The 17501-nt window shown below is 36.4% G+C and overlaps 1 protein-coding gene across 1 annotated transcript in view; it reads left to right on the top strand.

Annotated features, from left to right (window-relative positions):
* HDGFL3 (HDGF like 3) overlaps window positions 1-17501 on the top strand; it is a 66105-nt gene that overhangs the window by 31759 nt on the left and 16845 nt on the right. The window contains exon 2 of the mRNA XM_003784595.2: window positions 10916-10992. Coding sequence (XP_003784643.1) covers window positions 10916-10992 — 77 coding nt within the window. The remainder of the gene's footprint in view (window positions 1-10915; window positions 10993-17501) is intronic.

Below are 17501 nucleotides of genomic sequence, written 5' to 3' on the forward strand. Positions count from 1 at the left end.
AAAAAAAAAAAGTTTTCTAAAGACCAAATCAATTATTTTCAGTGAATTACCTGTAAAAATTATGAAAGAATTTTAAAAATATAAATAAATTATCAATGAAATGAAATTTTGAAATAAAGTTAGAATAAGGGGATGTTATGAGCATATATACATTTGCAGTTTTTAAATAATACCTAGTTATCATTCTATTAGTCAAGGTATTATCGTTTTTAATCTTGAAATTTAGAGGACCTCTTGAATATTTGCTTTTCTTAGTGTACAGCATGAATCTAATATGAACTGTATACAGTGTCACTGTGTTAATAATGTAAACCATAATTTTAATAGATCAAGAAATGTTAACTTTTTATAAATTTGCCACTTAAGTCAAAGCATCTTTTTAAAGGAAACACTGAAAATAATTTAGTTTTTTATTTTCTGGTTATCCTTATGTTCTCTTTTGTTAGATTTTTATGTCTATAAACTGATTAGAACTTCATTTTAAGAAATTTATATCTGATTTGTTAGTACTCTATCACAGAAGTAGGATAATGTTTCGAACTCAGATGATGAGTAATATAGACTTTCTCAAATATTGTCAACAGAGAGCTTACAGCTAGCTTCATCTCCCAGTCGGAGAAAATGCAGGGCACACGTGCAACCTAGGCCCCAAAATTTTCTTCTTTCCAGTAGAAGGAGGACATTTTCTGTCACCCCATTACTTACTAAGTGTACAGAACTAAAATCAGAACCAGAAACATAAGTAAAAATGCAAAGTCAGGAAAATAGAAACAAACTCCATAAAGGTAAAGTTCTAATATCACTTGGTATTCACTCTAGGATCCAAGAAACTACTTGAGAGGTACACACTTTAAATGACTCAGGAAGATGTATCTACTTGAATATCTTGGTATACTTCCAAAATTGTCAAAGTATAATTTTCGAAAAAGTTAAAAGCGACACTTTATAAAAATATGAAGTGAGTGCATGTCAAAACTCACATATGAGGGAACTAGCATACTGATAAGGCTGACTACTATTTTTGACAGTATTTATTGCATGGAATACAAACTACTCAAAGGGGCCAGGCAAGCAATGTAAATAAGGAAAGAGGTCATTTACAACATCATAGAGCATAGTAGGGAGTATGACAAACTGGAGAGTACACATGCGGTCTAAAGTGAGCAGCTATTGATCATCTTCAGCTAATTGTTGCAATAGAGGAATACAAGCTTCTCATATTAATTTTGTTTTGCACAGAAGCCATTAGTCTGGATTTTAATGTGAGTCTTCCAGTTTTTAAATGTTGGTAACTATTCAGTTTTTTAAAGACATTGAGTGTGAGAACATCCTCCTAAGTAAAGTATCACAAGAAAGTAAAACCAAGTATCCACTGTACTCAATAGTAATATCAAACCCATAGATGGACAGCTACACTCCCACACAAGAGAAAAACGCAACTACATCCAAATAGTAGGGTAATGGGGGGGGAGAGAAAAGTAGGGAGGGGGTTGGGTATGTACTGCCTAATGAGCACAGAGTAGGGACGTATAGGGCACGCCTCCTGGGGATCAACTACAACCTGGACTCTACTTAACAAATGCAATCAAGGTAACCTATTTGTACCCTTGTATCAATCTGAATTTTTTTTTTAATTAAAAAAATAAAATACCAGCGGTGCCTGTGTCTCAGTGAGTAGGGCGCCAGCCCCATATACCGACGGTGGCAGATTCAAACCCAGCCCCAGCCAAATTGCAACAAAAGAATAGCCAAGTGTTGTGGCGGGCACCTGTAGTCCCAGCTAATCAGGAGGCTGAGGCAAGAGACTCACCTAAGCCCAGGAGCTGGAGGTTGCTGTGAGCTGTGACGCCACAGAACTCAAAGTGAGACTCTGCCTTTAAAAAAAAAAAAGAAAGAAAAAATACATGTGAGCCAAACAAAGCTTATCTTTAGGCCAGAAATGGCCTGAGGGCCAACAGTTTGCAACCTGTGCAGTAGATGTTAGATAGATAGATAGATAGATAGATAGATAGATAGATAGATAGAGATAGCATTATAGCAAAGGAAGAATTAACCCAAAAGATGTGGCCTTGTTTTTAAAGATTTTTTAAAAAATCTTTTACTTTCAGTTTTCTCACTAGAAAAAGAAAGTACATGATGTGATAAGTGTTTTATCAACTAGTAATTCATTGCCTATTACATACATAACCCTGTGTATTTCCATTTTGAGTTCTGGTTGGGTCCATTTAAAATATAATCATTCATTTTCTGGAGATCTGTTTCATAACACTCTGAATGTACTTTACTGGACTATATAGTTAAAAATGGTTAAGTTGGTAAATTTTATGTTAATGTAGTTTTTACCACAATTTATATATTATATACAGAGAGTGTCCCCAAAAAGCATACACATTTTAAGAATGGAAAAGTCTGTATTAAAATTGTAATAATTCAGTATATACATAACAAAAGTTGATTACAAGTCATGTTTGGGCACCTCTTACAGTGGTAAAATTCAAAGGAGACTTGAGTATTGTCAATTGTAATACAGTTTTTTCCTTTCTTAAAATACATATACAATTTTTGGTACCCTCTGTATATTCATTTTAAGCTGTTTTTGTAGGATGGTGTTGTAGGATGTAACACCTACAGGGTTTTTATAGAAGTTGTACTACCTGTAGTAGGGAACAGGAAATCCTAAAAACCAGGCATTAAGGCAGTTAGTTATAATGGCCTTGTCAAAAGATCGTGAGAACTTGATTTAGAAAACTAAATTTTAGTAATTGAAATGGTGCTTATTTTGAGAGACATTTCAGTCACTAAATTGTCAGGACTCATTGAACAAGTGAATCTGAGGGCTTGAAAAAAACATTTAAAAGATTAAGATTTCTTTCTTGGTAGCAGAGTATGTCAATAATTAAAGTAGAAAGTAAAAGTAGATGTAAAAGGTGGGGCATGGTGGCTCATGCCTATAATCCTAGCACTCTGGAAAGCCAAGACAGGTGGATTGCTTGTGCTCAGGAGTTCAAGACCACCCTGAACAAGAGTGAGACCCTGTCTCTACTAAAAAATAGAAAAATTAGCCATACATTGTGATGGGTGCCTATAGTACCCACTACTTGGGAAGCTGAGGCAAGAGGATCATTGAGCCCAGAGTTTGAGGTTGCTGTGAGCTATGGCTTCACAGCACTTTACCCTGGGGTAACAGAGTGAGACTCTATCTCAAAAAAATAGTTTCAAAGGAATTTAATTCTCTTTTAGACAAGCTATAGAATTTGGGGGATTCAGGGAAATCTAGAGGGTACCTCATTCAACCATCTCAGTTTTCCACAGATATGAAAGTTGAGGCCTCAAGAAATCAAGTGATGCCTTCAGTATCATAATTTAAATTGAAGTAACACTTAAATATGTTTCTAAACTCAGAGTCCATATTTTCTTATTATATCAGAGCATCTTTGTTCTGTGACACCTGGCTCATTAATTTCAAAGATGAATTTGTGATGGTGCAGTAATCCTCACACTCTTACCGTATGTTAGTTAAAAAGGCCTACAGACTTCTTCAAGAGACTGGATAACAAAACCTTTTTCTTGCCCTCTTAAGTGCAAATGTGGGAACCTTTTCCTATTTGTAGTCTTTTCTTGGATTTAAGATGCTTATAGGACCTTTAATAGAGAAGATTTGTAGAGATATGTGTAATTTCATGCCTGGAGTGCAAAGGAGCAATGGTTAGGGCTAGAGATGGAGATTTGGGAGTCCGTAAAAATAATGGCAAAAGTTGAATTCACTTAAATAGACAGGATTGCTTGGAAAGAGAATGTAGTTTAAGAGAAGTTGAGATCCTGGAATGAAACCTAGAAAACATTCAAATTAGTAGGAGAATAGAAGGAGAAACACCAAAGAAACAGATTATTAAAAGCAGTTAGAAAAGAAAGAAATCAGCCAAGAGTACAGATGCTCCTCAGCACATGATGGGGTTTTATCCTGATAAACTCATTGTAAGTGGAAAATATTGTAAGTCAAAAATGCTTTTAATAAGCAGTATAGTTTAGCCTACCTTAAATGTGCTTAGAACACTTAACATTAGCCTAACATTGGGCAAAATCATCTAAAGCAAAGCCTATTTTATAATATAGTGTTGAATATCTCAATTTATTAAATATTGGGCTGAAGGGGAAATACAGAATGTTTTTATGACTACTTGAATTATGGTTTCTACTGACTGCATGTTAATTTAGCACTGTCATAAAATCAAAAAAAAATATGATAGGGATTACATGTAATCTGTAGATCACTTTGGATAGTATTGACATTTTGACAATATTAATTATTATCCATGAGTGTGGAATAGCTTATCTTTTTGTGTGTGACCTTTTTAATTTCTTTCATTAGTGTTTTATAGTTTTCATTGTGGATATCTTCCACTTTTTTGGTTAAATTTATTCCTGGGTATTTATTTTGTAGCTATTGTAAATGGGATTGCTTTCTGTGATTGTTTTTTCCCCCAGATTATTTACTCTCTTTCCATTCCTTCACTTTCAGTTTGTGTGCATCTTTATAGATGAAGTGGGCTTTTGTAGACAGCATATGATTGGTTCTAGTGGAGATCTTTTTATCCATTCAGCCATTCTATGTCTTTTAATTGGAGAATTTAATCCATTTACGTTCAAAATTATTATCAATAGGTAAAGATTTACTAGTGCCATTTTGTTACTTGTTTTTTGGTTGTTTTGTATATCCTTTCTTTCTCTTTTACTGTCTTCTTTTGTGGTTAAATGATTTTCTCTAACAGTCTTAAAGCAAGTGGGGGTGGGTCAGGGACATGGGAAAGCAAACTGTCTCTGACCACACACCCATCGGTTTGTGCCTGCTAGTTAGTATGTTTTGAATCCATGCTATCTATTTTTACTATCTCCAATATATGGTTTTGCTTATGTTTACCATGAGGTTAACAAAAAAATCTTTAAGTTATAACAGATTATTTTCAACTGATAACAACTTTGATCACAAAGAAAAGTAACAAACTCTCTAGTTTAACTCCTTTCTCTTGCATTAGCATTTTTACTTTTTGATGTACCTGTGTACATCTCTTTAATTGACTCCTAATGGTTTGTTATAGTTATTATTATTCTGAATAATTTTGCTGTTTAGTCTTCATACTTAAGACATAAGTGATTTATTTACCCCAATTAAAGTATTAGAATATTTGGAATCTATCTGTGTACTTTCTTTTACCAGGGAGTTTAATACCTTCAGATGTTTTCTTGTTACATGTTAGTGATCATTTCTGTCAGAGTAAAGAACTCTCTTTAGCGTTTCCTGTAAGACAAGTCTGCTATTAATGAATTCTTAGATTTTGTCTGAGAAAGTCTTTTATCTGTCTTTCACATTTGAAACAAGCTTTGCTGGGTTTAGTATTATTGGTTGGCAGGTCCCACCCTGTTCCTAACCCCTCCCCCCCCAGTTGGCACTTTGAATGTAGCATCCTACTGTCTGCTGGCCTGCATAGTTTCTGTTGAAAAATCCTCTGAAACCCATATTGGGGCTTTGTTGAATGTGATTTTTTTTTTTCTTTTTGCTTTCTGTAGTCTTTCTTTGTCTTTGACTTTTTGCTAATTTGATTATGATGTGCCTTGGGGATTTTTCTCTTTGGGTTGAGTTTGATTGATGGCCTGTGAGCTTCCTATAGCTGAATGATACCATCTTTTTCCAGATTTGGGAAATTAACAGCCATTATTTACTTGAGTGCTTTCAAGGCCTTTATTTTCAAGGTTACTTTCTTTCCTCTGTTTGATCAAATTTGTCGAAGCTTTCTAATGTGTTTTTCAATTCAGTTATTCTTTGTTTCTAGGATTTCTACTTCTTAAAAATTGTTCTAATTTATTTGTCAAATTTTTCATTTTGCTCCTGGATTAGTTTTCTTTTCATATTTTCTTGGATTTCCTGAACTTTTCGAAGAGGATTATCCTGGATTCTCTACCTAATATTTCATAGATCTTTAGTACTACTTGTTCCATTGCTGAAACTTTGGAAGTTTATTTTGGTGGTGTCAGATTTCCCTGAGTTTTCACAATCCTTGCATCTTTATGTAATGAGTGCTCATTTAAGGAGACAATCACCTTGCCCAGTTCTTGCAGATATTCTTTGATAGTGTTAGGTCTTTACTACTTAGTATCAGAACTTAACACTACTCTGTTATTTCTTCTCATTTGGGGGAGAACTTACAGTGAACCCCAGAACTAAAACACTGCACTGGAACTAACTCATGACCCCCCTGTCATTGTTTCTGAGAAAAATTTGCAGTGAACACTGCAACTTTAAATGGTGTTCCAGAATTAAATTTCTGTCTGCTGTTGTTTCCTAGTTGGGAAGACTCAAGTAGGCATTGGTACTTATATCCTGACTTTTTAGTTGTTCCCAGGCTAGGGAAAGGCTCTATGCAAGCACCTGGGCTTTGTGGAAAATCTGGTCTGAGGTTCAGCTATTCCCATGAATTGTACACAGTGTAACACTGTGGCACTGGCCTCTCTCTTCAGTGGGACATCCCTCTTGATCATAGCACAGAGTAGCCACCAAGGTACATGTGCTTATCACTGAGACTTCTAATGGTTCTATGAGATGGGACCAGGGTGGGCTTTCCATAAATAGATTCAGGCCAGTCAGGAGATCAAACACCCACCTCCACTACCCTCCTTAGACCTTGTAAACCTTAGATCTAGGGAAATTATCTGTGAGTAGCATCATGCCAGCTTGGAGGGTGACTATATTTAGCTGGTTATACCTTTTCTTAATTCTGTAGACCTGTAGGGTTTCTCTGCTTTTCCGCTGAGCTGTGGTTAATTCAAGATGCTATCCTTGTCTTTGAATTATTTCTAGTTGTATTTTTGTGGAGTAAGTGATGCTGGACAGGAGGTGGGGGAGTCCTTCTGTTCCTCCATCTTGCTACTGACATTACTCCCCATGCTCCTTTTTAATATAGAATATAGTTGTTGATATAGAGTTCTGCATTGAAAGGGTATTTTGTTTCTTCTGGTCTCCATTATTTCTGATAAGCAGTCAGAGTTTTATCATTGATTGACTATATAGAATTTTTTTCACAATTTTCCCTTTATCTTTTTAGGTTTTAGTGTTTTGACTATGATGCACCTAGGTATGGTTTTCGTTGAGTTTATTCTGATTGAGATTTGCTGATTCTTGACATGTAAATTGATGTTTTTCATCAAATTTGGGGAATTCTTGGCTAATATTCAAATATATTTTCTGCCTCATGTCAACTGTTTGTGGGACTCCTATTACATATTATGTTAGATTATTTAATATCATCTCACAAATTCTTGATGCCCTGTTTATCTGATATTTACTGTGTTCTTCAGATAGTATAATTTCTGTCATCTTCAGGTTCATTGACTTATTCTTTTGCCATCAAACCTATCTAGTGAATTTTTCAGTTACTGTGCTTTTCAGTTCTGAACTTCCCATATTGGTTTTTTTTTTATTGTTTTGTTTCCTTGCCCAGATTCTGTATGTGTCCGCACATTAAGTCCATATAGAGCTGCTTTGAAGTCTTTGTCTGCTAAATCCAACATCCTGTCATCTTCAAGTCATTTTCTCTTGACTATTTCTTAATCGTAGGTCACATTTTCCTCTTTTTTATCTTGTAATATTTATTAAGTTTGAACATTGTTAATGATGAATTATCAAGAATCTGAATTTTTTAAATCCTTTGTTGTGTAGTTTTTATTATAGTAGGCAGTTCACTTATTGACTGATAGCCTTCTATTTGTATAACTTGTCTTCGTACTTTTTTTTTTTTTTTTTTTTTGAGACAGAGCCTCAAGCTATCCCCCTGGGTAGAGTGCCATGGCATTACAGCTCACAGCAACCTCCAACTCCTGGGCTCAAGCGAGTCTCCTGCCTCCGCCTCCCAAGTAGCTGGGACCACAGGCGCCCGCCACAACGCCCGGCTGTTTTTTGGTTGCAGCCGTCATTGCTGTTTGGCGGGTCCGGGCTGGGGATTCGAACCCGCCACCTTAGGTGTACATGGCTGGCGCCTTAGCCGGTTGAGCTATAGGCGCCGAGCCGTCTTCGTACTTTTTAAGGGCAAATCTAGGGGAAGTCCAAGGTATTTCCCAAACTCAACTAACTTGCTCAGTGTTTAAAATCTTCCTTGTAATTCTCATCAGGGATTGGTATTAGTCTCTGTTAGGACACATGTAAATTAGATCTTAATCTAATTTATACTCTTAGGGCAAAACTTACTTGTATCTCAGCTAGATGCCTGAGGTATTAAAGAGGTGATTAAAAGATTTCCCCACTCTAGTTCAACTTCCAGCGTCCATTGATTTCTCATGCCCCTGTTTTGTTCTCATTCCCATAACAACTGGTCTTTAGTATGCCTCTGAGAAGGGTGCCCAGCCCCTGGTCATAATCTCTAGGAACTCTCCATTTAGACTTACAGAACTCCCAGATGTACTTCATCTTTCCAGAGTCCTATCCCCATAGATTCCAGTCAGTTCTGCTATTTCAGTGTCTAATTCTGCTTCCTCAGCTCTATCAGCTCTGCTAGGAATCTAGCTCACCGTGCCACAGTGAGAGCTGGGAAAGTTATAGGAAAGTTATAGGCCTATTGTTGGGAGTTTCCCTTTTCCTGGGAATTATAATCTTGTGCCACCTATTGTCCAATGCCTGAAAACACTTGGCTCATACACTATATTTTGACCAGTTCTAAGGATTCAAACAGAGATTTAGTTCAGTACCAATTGCACTATCATATTCAGACAGAAATTTTGCTTATACATTATCAGAAATATCTTGAAACAAAATTTTTAACTTCCCAGTGAAATGATCTCTCTTTAGGGTTATGATTAAATGACAACTTCAAAGAAATGCCAGAAACTTTATGGTTATAGAAAGGTAATTATCTTTTGATATGAAGAACTTGTTTTCTTACAAATTGAAATTATCCATTTGTCTGTCTTCTTTAGAGAAAGTTCTATTCATATCTCGTGCCCAGTGATATAAGTGATTATTGGCTCTTTTTATGTTGATTAATGTGAGTTCTCTGTAGATCCTAGTTATCAAGCTTTTGTCCAATTCATAGTATGCAAATACTATTACATTCTACATAAGTGGCTTTTTTCCTTCACATTATGTCATAGAACTATTTTCCATACTGACATATTTTTGAGTGAATAAAATGTTATCATTATGAAAGCAAAGATTAAGATTCACTGCATGTACTAGAAATTGTACTAGGGATAAACATGGCTACTACATTCAAAATTCATAGTCTAGTAAAGGAGAATAAATTGAAAATAGAGTGGTACTAGGTAATAAATACAACAATAGAAGCATATTTAGAATTCAGTAGTTATAGCAATGAAACAAGAAGTTCTGCAAGGGCACGCTGGTAGGCCTTCCCCATAAGAGGTGATTTTTTTTAAATGTGTTTGCACAGAGCAAGCTGGAGCAGTAGGAGAAAGTCAAAGAGAAGTCAGTCAACAGGAAGTGGGCAGGAGAGGGCTTTTTGTAAGCTGCATAGGGAAGAAAGCTCTTTCTGTAGGGGCTCCGATAGCTAGTAAGAGCAGAAACAAAACTACCTATCATCTGTTGAGGGCCTACTATAACCCAGGGATTCTAAACCATGCTTCATTTAATGATCACAGCAACCCTATAAGATGGGTGTCACTAGCTAAATGTGAAGAGATGAAGAAACTGGTTTTGTGACTATCCCAAGGTCATGCAGCCAGTAAGTGACACCAGGTTTGGCTTCCAAAGAGTGACATGGCCATTGGAGGTAGATTTTACCTTGAAACTAATAATGATTAAATTTCATGGTTCCTAACTTGCTGGACCCCTGTGTATGCTGGGAGTTTTAGTGTCTGAGGTGGAAAGGAAACTAAGTTAAAACCAGAAAGCATTTCTGTATAAGCATTTCCGGGAACTTGCCTAAAGAGGTCTCTGGAGAAAAGTCCTGGCAATTTTCTTGGTTTATTTTCTTATTGTAAATAAATATTCACTTTTATAATGGAACAATATGTGTCTCTGAAAGATGAAGAAAAATTCAGGTGTCAGAGAAAACTATATGAAAGAAAATAGCACGCATATAACCAACTCTGTGAAGTTCCACACTGCTAAATCATGGCCTGCAGAGAGAAAAATGACAGGAGTTTAGATGGGAAAAGGACCATTTCTGAAAATATTCTAAGGAATAATGTGTGTGTATATAAATTAAATAAATATATATATACATTCTGAGGAATTTGGGCTTTACCCTATTAGAGATTCTCAACCTCTTTCTATAAGTGAGAATTGGAAGGGCTGAAATATATTTATTCTTTAAAAGCTACAGAAGTGATTAACAGGCATAGTTAGGAATGCTATAAACAGTGAGAAGCTATAGAAAGATTTGAAGCCAGGAAGTAACATAATTGTGCATTTTAAAAGCAAATTCTAGTTTAAATGAGTAGGGAGAGAGACTTGTAGTATTCCAGGTAAGAGATGTCTTTTAATGACTAAATAATACTTCATCAAGGTAATTTTTTATAATTGTCCTACCTGGCAATGTTTATGTTTCTAGGGATGTATATATATTAACTGTTACCCCCAAAGGTATATCTTCTTATTTCTTTTTTGTTACTCTTTAAAATATTTCACTAGTACAGAGTCCCAGGAGTAGTTCTGTTGGATCAAAGGAAATGATCCTTGAGTAGTTTAGGCTCCTGCTTATGAATTACTGTAATAGCTATAACCATTTCGCAGTGTTAACTTCCATGTGGTGAGCCAAATATGACCTTCAGAATCATTTTATAAGGTTCAAGAAAAGAAGAACTATTAGGATTTTGATTAATTTTATTTTGAAAGTAGCAGTAAATTATCAGAACAATATTTAGTTGTGTTTATAGTAACCAATTAATAACTACATTTATCTTTTAATAGATTGATGAACTCCCAGAGGGAGCTGTGAAGCCTCCAGCAAACAAGTATCCCATCTTCTTTTTTGGCACCCATGAAACGTAAGTTAGCAAAGAAAAGTTTCAACAGCTCTAATAGATTCTGCTAGACTACATTGTTTATAGATGATCTTATGTTTTGTTAAAATCATTATTATCAGTTGCATGTATATAAAAATTACCAAGCTTAATACTGTATTTCTCTTAATGTGAATATTTTTCCTCATAGACATCTTTATTGCTAAAAGTGTATTTTTATTTTTGAATATCATTTCTGTTTCTTCTTTCTTTTATTCATTTGTTTTTTAATTTTTATGTCCAAGCACAAGGATAATGAAATATATTTTCTATGTAAAATATTATAAACATTAAATAACATACAGTGGTAACATGCAGTGTAGATTTCCTGGAAGGCAGACTCTATGATAGAAATATTCTATTTCTTCTTAAATAAATGTTGGTCCATATCCAAAAGTCTCCTTTAGGACATGTTTTTTATTTTTTTTAGACAGAGTCCCACTATGTCACCCTTGGTAGATAGCCATGGCGTTACAGCTCACAGTAGCCTCAAACTCTTGGGCTCAAGTGATTCTCTTGCCTCAGCCTCCCAAGTAGCTGTGACGCCTGGCTATTTTTTTGTTACAGTTGTCGTTGTTTTAGCTGGCCAGGGCTGAGTTCAAACCCGCCAACTTTGGTGTATATGGCTGGCACTGTAACCACTGTGCTACAGGTGCCAAACCCCTTTAGGACACTTTTAAGTCCTTGAGTGGTTCTCATTCTACTCCCAGTAATTTCTTTTGTAGCTCTTGTATATTTTCTTTCCAGAGAAATTTTTCCATTTATATTTCACAAAACAAAGTTATGTTTTCTCAGACTCTTTCATCTTGTTGGACCCTGAGAGAAATATACCATTTTTTTTTTATAGACAAAGTCTCACTTTGTCACCCTTGGTAGAGTGCTGTGGCATCACAGCTCACAGCAACCTCTGGGACTACAGGCGCCCGCCACAACGCCCGGCTATTTTTTGTTGCAGTTTGTCCAGGGCCAGGTTTGAACCTGCTACCCTCCATATATGGGGCCAGTGCCCTACTCACTGAGCCACAAGCGCCACCCAAGGTTTTCTTTTTTTGAGACTAGAGTCTCAAACTGTCATCCTGGGTAGAGTACCATGGCATCACAGCTCACAGCAACCTCAAGCTCTTGGGCTTAAGTGATTCTCTTGCCTGAGCCTCCCAAGTAGCTGTGACTACAGGTGCCCACCACAATGCCCCGCTATTTTTGTTGTTGTTGCACTTGTCATTGTTGTTTTTAGCTGGCCTAGGCTGGGTTCGAATGTACCAGCCTCAGTGAGCTACGGACGCCACCCAAAGTTTTCTAACTATTTTGGTTAGCATACAGACTACAGAGCTATAATAAACTAATAGAAAAATAAAATATTCCAAATAATATAGCAGTTTATTTCTTTCTTTTGAAATAATCTACAAATAGGCAGATAGATCATGGTGGGTAGACTGTTCTAAGGACTCAAGTTTCTTCTGTCTTGTCCTGTCATTTCTCGGGGTTGCCCTTGTCTGCTTATTAAAAAAAAAAACAAAACAAAACTTAGCTGGACATGTGCATCTTCCAGACTGTGGGAAGGAGGAAAGAGTAAAGTGAGGAAGTAATTCCTTGTAAAGAAGTTGCATATAGTAAGAAACCAAAGACAGCAGGTCCTTAAATAATATCATTCATTCAGTGTGGTTTTGGTTAAAGTTAACAATTTCCAAAAACCTATTAATGGCTTAAGTGTACTTAATGTACTTACTGTGTGTCATTCTAGTGGCAAGAACTTGGTCATGTGACCACGTGAAGCTATAGGAAAAGATAGGAAACAGCAGTCTGGCTGGGTGACTCTGTACTTTATTTTAAACATTGGGAGGGGGCAGTGCCTATAGCTCAATGGGATGCCGGCCTCATATAGGCTGGCGGGTTTGAACCTGGCCCAGGCCAGCTAAACAATGACAACCCCACCAAAATATAGCCAGGCCTGTAGTCCCAGCTACTAGGGAGGCTGAGGCAAAAGAATCGCTTAAGCCCAAGAGTTGGAGATTGCTGTGAGCTGTGATGCCACAGCAGTCTACCAAGGACGACATAATAAGACTCTGTCTAAAAAAAAAAAAAAAATAGGGGAGGAATAGGAATAATCCATTAATGAAAGAAATACAAGAGTGGATACTAGGGGCAATTGGCAGTCTTTGACAAGCTAAGAATGTATATGGTTATTTACGACAAGAAAACACATAGAATAGAAATTGCAAATGTAGGGACAAGCTAAACAATCATAAAATCTTGTAAGGCTTCAAATTCAGGGTCATCCCCTATACTATGTATTCCTCTGAACAGGAGCAAAGCCTGGCATGAACTCTTTCTTACCTTGCTGTCTCTGCCACTCTTATGTCTTCCTCATTCTTGTCTGGAAGGAGAGCCAGGGGAGGGCTCTTCAAGACAGATTTATTTCTTTACTTGATAAATATGTGTGTCTCTTTGAGAAAGTTAGTTTTCTTTTCTTTTTTTTTTTGTAGTTTTTGACTGGGGCTGGGTTTGAACCCTCCTCCTCTGGCATATGGGGCCAGCACCCTACTCCTTTGAGCCACAGGTGCCACCCTTTTGTATTATTTTTATGTATTAGGCACTGTGAACTATGTAAGTAGTCATGTTTTCCTCCTTAGAGAGGTTGCTGGGAAGCTTATAAATAAATGTTTTACTATATAAGTGCATAGAACTTTGTGATACATATTTTTGTGTTTTCCTCATTCCTTCCTAATCTTTTGTGTGTACTGTTGTTTTGCTTTCTCTTTAGGACCTATCTCCAAGTGATCTAGTCACTGGTTATATTGGAGTCCATGTGTGATTTTTTTTTTTCTGGTTTGATCATCTAGAGCAGTGGTTCTCAACCTTCCTAATGCCGTGAACCTTTAATACAGTCCAAAGGAGTCGTGACCCACAGGTTGAGAACCACTGATCTACAGGGAGATTATTTAAAGTATCAGGAAGAGAATGAACTTCCAAAAACGTGCCATAACATTGATTCTGCTGAACTTTTACTAAGTGTTCAGTGTCCCTGAACCTGAGATTATACTTGCCTGCCAAGTACTAATGTTTACCCTCTCTGTGAGAGGCAGAGATCATGTCAGTATTGCTTACTCCTGTTTATACACATAGTGCCTGGCCATGGTGGGTGTTTTAGAAATAGCTAATGATTAATTAAAATTATCAATCAATGAAAGTCAAGCTGAGAAAAGTATGTGGAAGGTGATGAACTTAAAAAGGCTGTGTTCAAGTTCAGCTAAAGGAGTACTCCATGTAGGTCCAGTGTTTTTCTCAGAAGATGGCTTTGAATTTGTCCTAATTTTCAGGCAGGTAGGTGACTGGAGCCCCAAGTTTTTATGCTCCATATAATATAGCCCCACTAGTTTTAGTGTACACTTTTTTGCGTGTGTGTGTGTGTGTGTGTGTGAGACAGAGTCTCACTATGTCACCCTGGGTAAAGTACCATGGCATCACAGCTAACAGCAACCTCAAACTCTTGAGCTTAAGCAATTCTCTTGCCTCAGCCTCCCAAGTAGCTGGGACTACAGGCACCTGCCACAATGCCTGGCTATTTTTTGGTTCTAGTTATCATTGTTGTATGGCAGGCCTGAGCTGGATTCGAACCCGCCAGCTCCAGTGTATGTGACGTGTGCCCTAATCGCTGAGCTACAGGCACCAAGCCTAGTGTGCACAATTTTTAAGGAATCCTTGGTCAGGAAAAAAAATCATCCTTAGCACATGTAACTTTGAACAGTTTTATTTTCTGTCTTATCATAAGACATACAGCAAACTTGGCTGATTGAGAGGAGATTTGGTTTATAAAATTATCTCTAATCCAGAAAAAAAGAATATTCTATCTAAAATAATTTGCTTTAGATTAGCTCATTCAGGGTTCCTCTTTCTAGCAACAACTGACTAGGCCATTTGTCAGTTGAAGTCATTCCTGGAATCTTTCTACAACATGTTATGAAGAAAAAAGACAATAAACAAACAAAGTCATTTCTGAGGAATGATAATAAAAACATATCATGTATTCGTAAGAGAATGCTTTCTGATCTCTGTAGCAGGAAGATATGCATCTCATACATCCAAAAATGCTATCCAAAATAAGAACAAGATAAAAATAAGGAAGGTCAGAAATTATTAACTTTTTCATCCAAAAATAATAACCATTGGCCTTGATCCTCTGGCATTATTGAAGTATAGGCAAGCTCTGATTAGCATCAGTAGCTGATGTCAGTAGCAGGCAGCTTATTTCACAAATCATTTCCTATACTTAGAGTTAAAAGCTGGAAAAGGTCAAAAGTCAGAGTCTATTAATTCATGACAAATTTCTCTAGATGTGAAATTTCCTCAGACACATTTCTTTCTTATGTTCAGTTTGTCAAGCAAGACTTTGACATATTTTTTATTAAAATGTCCAGTGAACTATTTCTTGATTCACTGAGGTGGAATCATACTGGCTGAACAATTAAAGGTGAACTTCACAATAAGGAGGTTTGGTGATTCTTAAACAGCCCTGGAGTCAAACACTTCCCCGGTGCTTTTATTAATTTGAAATTTTTGATCAGCTAGACTATATGAGGGACCAAGGCTGAAACCTGGTCAAAAAATGGAATTTACAAAGATCAAGAGTAAACTTAATGTGTTGTCTAAAAGCTGATAATTTCCAAAATTTTATCTCCAGCTTATCCCTTTCCCCTGAACTCCTGAATCGTCGCTCTGGCTGCCTACTTGATATCTTCACTTGGATTTCTAACCAGGATTTTAAGCTTAATATTCAAAACTGAGCTTTTTACCCCCCAATTGTTTCCTCCTAAAAAGCTTTGGTAATATCCTTACCTTCATCCTTTCACATTCTATATCCAGCGTATCAATAGCTCTTTCTTGAGAATGAGATCAGGATCTGGCCACTTCCTACCATACTGACAGCCCTGTCTAACTTACCACCATTACTTCAGTAGCCTTAGAATTAGTCTCCCTGCTTCCACCATAGTATCCTACCCTTCAGTCTATTTTCAGCACAGCAGCCAAAGTGATCCTATCAACACATAAATTATCATTTGTCTTCTCAAAGCCCTTATTGGTTTCCCATCTTTACTTAGCCTTTATAGTGGCCTCCAAGGCCCTACATAATTTGTGCCCCTGCCCTGTTTTCTTTCTGGCCTCATTTTATATGGTCATCCTCACTCATCTCACTCCACTCACACTAGTCTCTTTCTGTTTCTCAAGCATGCAAGACATTGTACCATTTCTTTGCATTTATTCTTCCTTCAACCTGTTCTGTTCCTTCACCTCCTTTCGTTCTTTACTTAGATGTTGCCTTTCTGGTGAGGCCTCCCTTGATCTATATATCTAAAATTGTAAAATGCACCACTAGGTCTTCCTATTCTTCTCTGTTTTTTATTTTTTTTTAGCACACATTTATATGTTTTACTTATTTCTCTTTTTATTGTCCACACTCCCCAACTTTGGTCCTAGAATGTATCCTATAAAGGGCCTTAAATGTTTATCTCTTTCTTCCCTGCAGAATCCCTAGCCTACAATATAAATGTCCAATCAATATTTATTGAATGACTCTTAGTTTGAAGTATAAACTTCAGGAATGTCAGCCAGAATTTGGGCCTCCACAGTGCCATTTACCAGGTTAATAAGATCTATTAGCCATCCCAAGTATTTATTTTAACTCTTTTTTTTTCTTGGTTATGATTAATTTAGGATAAGAGTTTTAAATTGTATAAGATTCTTTTTTGCCACTTCTGATTTTTTCTTTTTACTTAGTGCCTCATTAAACGTTACTGATTTTTCAATTTCTATAAATAATAGTGAATAAATACATTAACATGGCACAATAGTCCTCCTTATCTATAAGGGATATGTTCCAAAACCTCTAGGGGATACCTAAAACCATAAACAGTACTGAGCCCCATATTTGCTATGTTTTTTCATCTGATAATAGGAACTGCTCCTAAGCCAGGTAGCGTAAAGAGTGTGGATATGCTAGACAGAGGTATGATTCATAGCCCAGATGGGACCACAAGAGATTCACCATGCTATTTAGAACAGCGGGAGATTCAAAATTTATGAATTGTTTATTTCTGAAATTTTCTGTTGAATATTTTTTGACCACAGTTGACTATGAGTAACAAACCAAATAAAAGTGAAACCACGGATAAGGGGTGACTACTATACAGACAGTTAAAATCTCTTTTTATTCCAATATTTATATTTAACTGAAAATCTTACAAAACCCTTACCCTGTGGTAATATTTATATAGATAAATTGTAGTTTAAGATAATGATTAAAGTGGTCAAAGTAGCCATCTTTAATTCTACTTGTATAACTAAAAATCAGTTTCAGTACCAAATATTGGTAATTCAAAAGTCAAATCAAAGTAGCATAATTCAAGGGTGCTGGCATAATTCATATGCCAAGCTATTCATTTTTTCTCTCTTGAAAATATGTATCTGAAAACAACTTGTGATATTTGCCTGATTCAGAG

The sequence above is a fragment of the Otolemur garnettii genome, unplaced genomic scaffold (assembly GCF_000181295.1).
Source record: "Otolemur garnettii isolate 467f Iridium unplaced genomic scaffold, OtoGar3 scaffold00011, whole genome shotgun sequence".
Classification (NCBI taxonomy): Eukaryota; Metazoa; Chordata; class Mammalia; order Primates; family Galagidae; genus Otolemur; species Otolemur garnettii.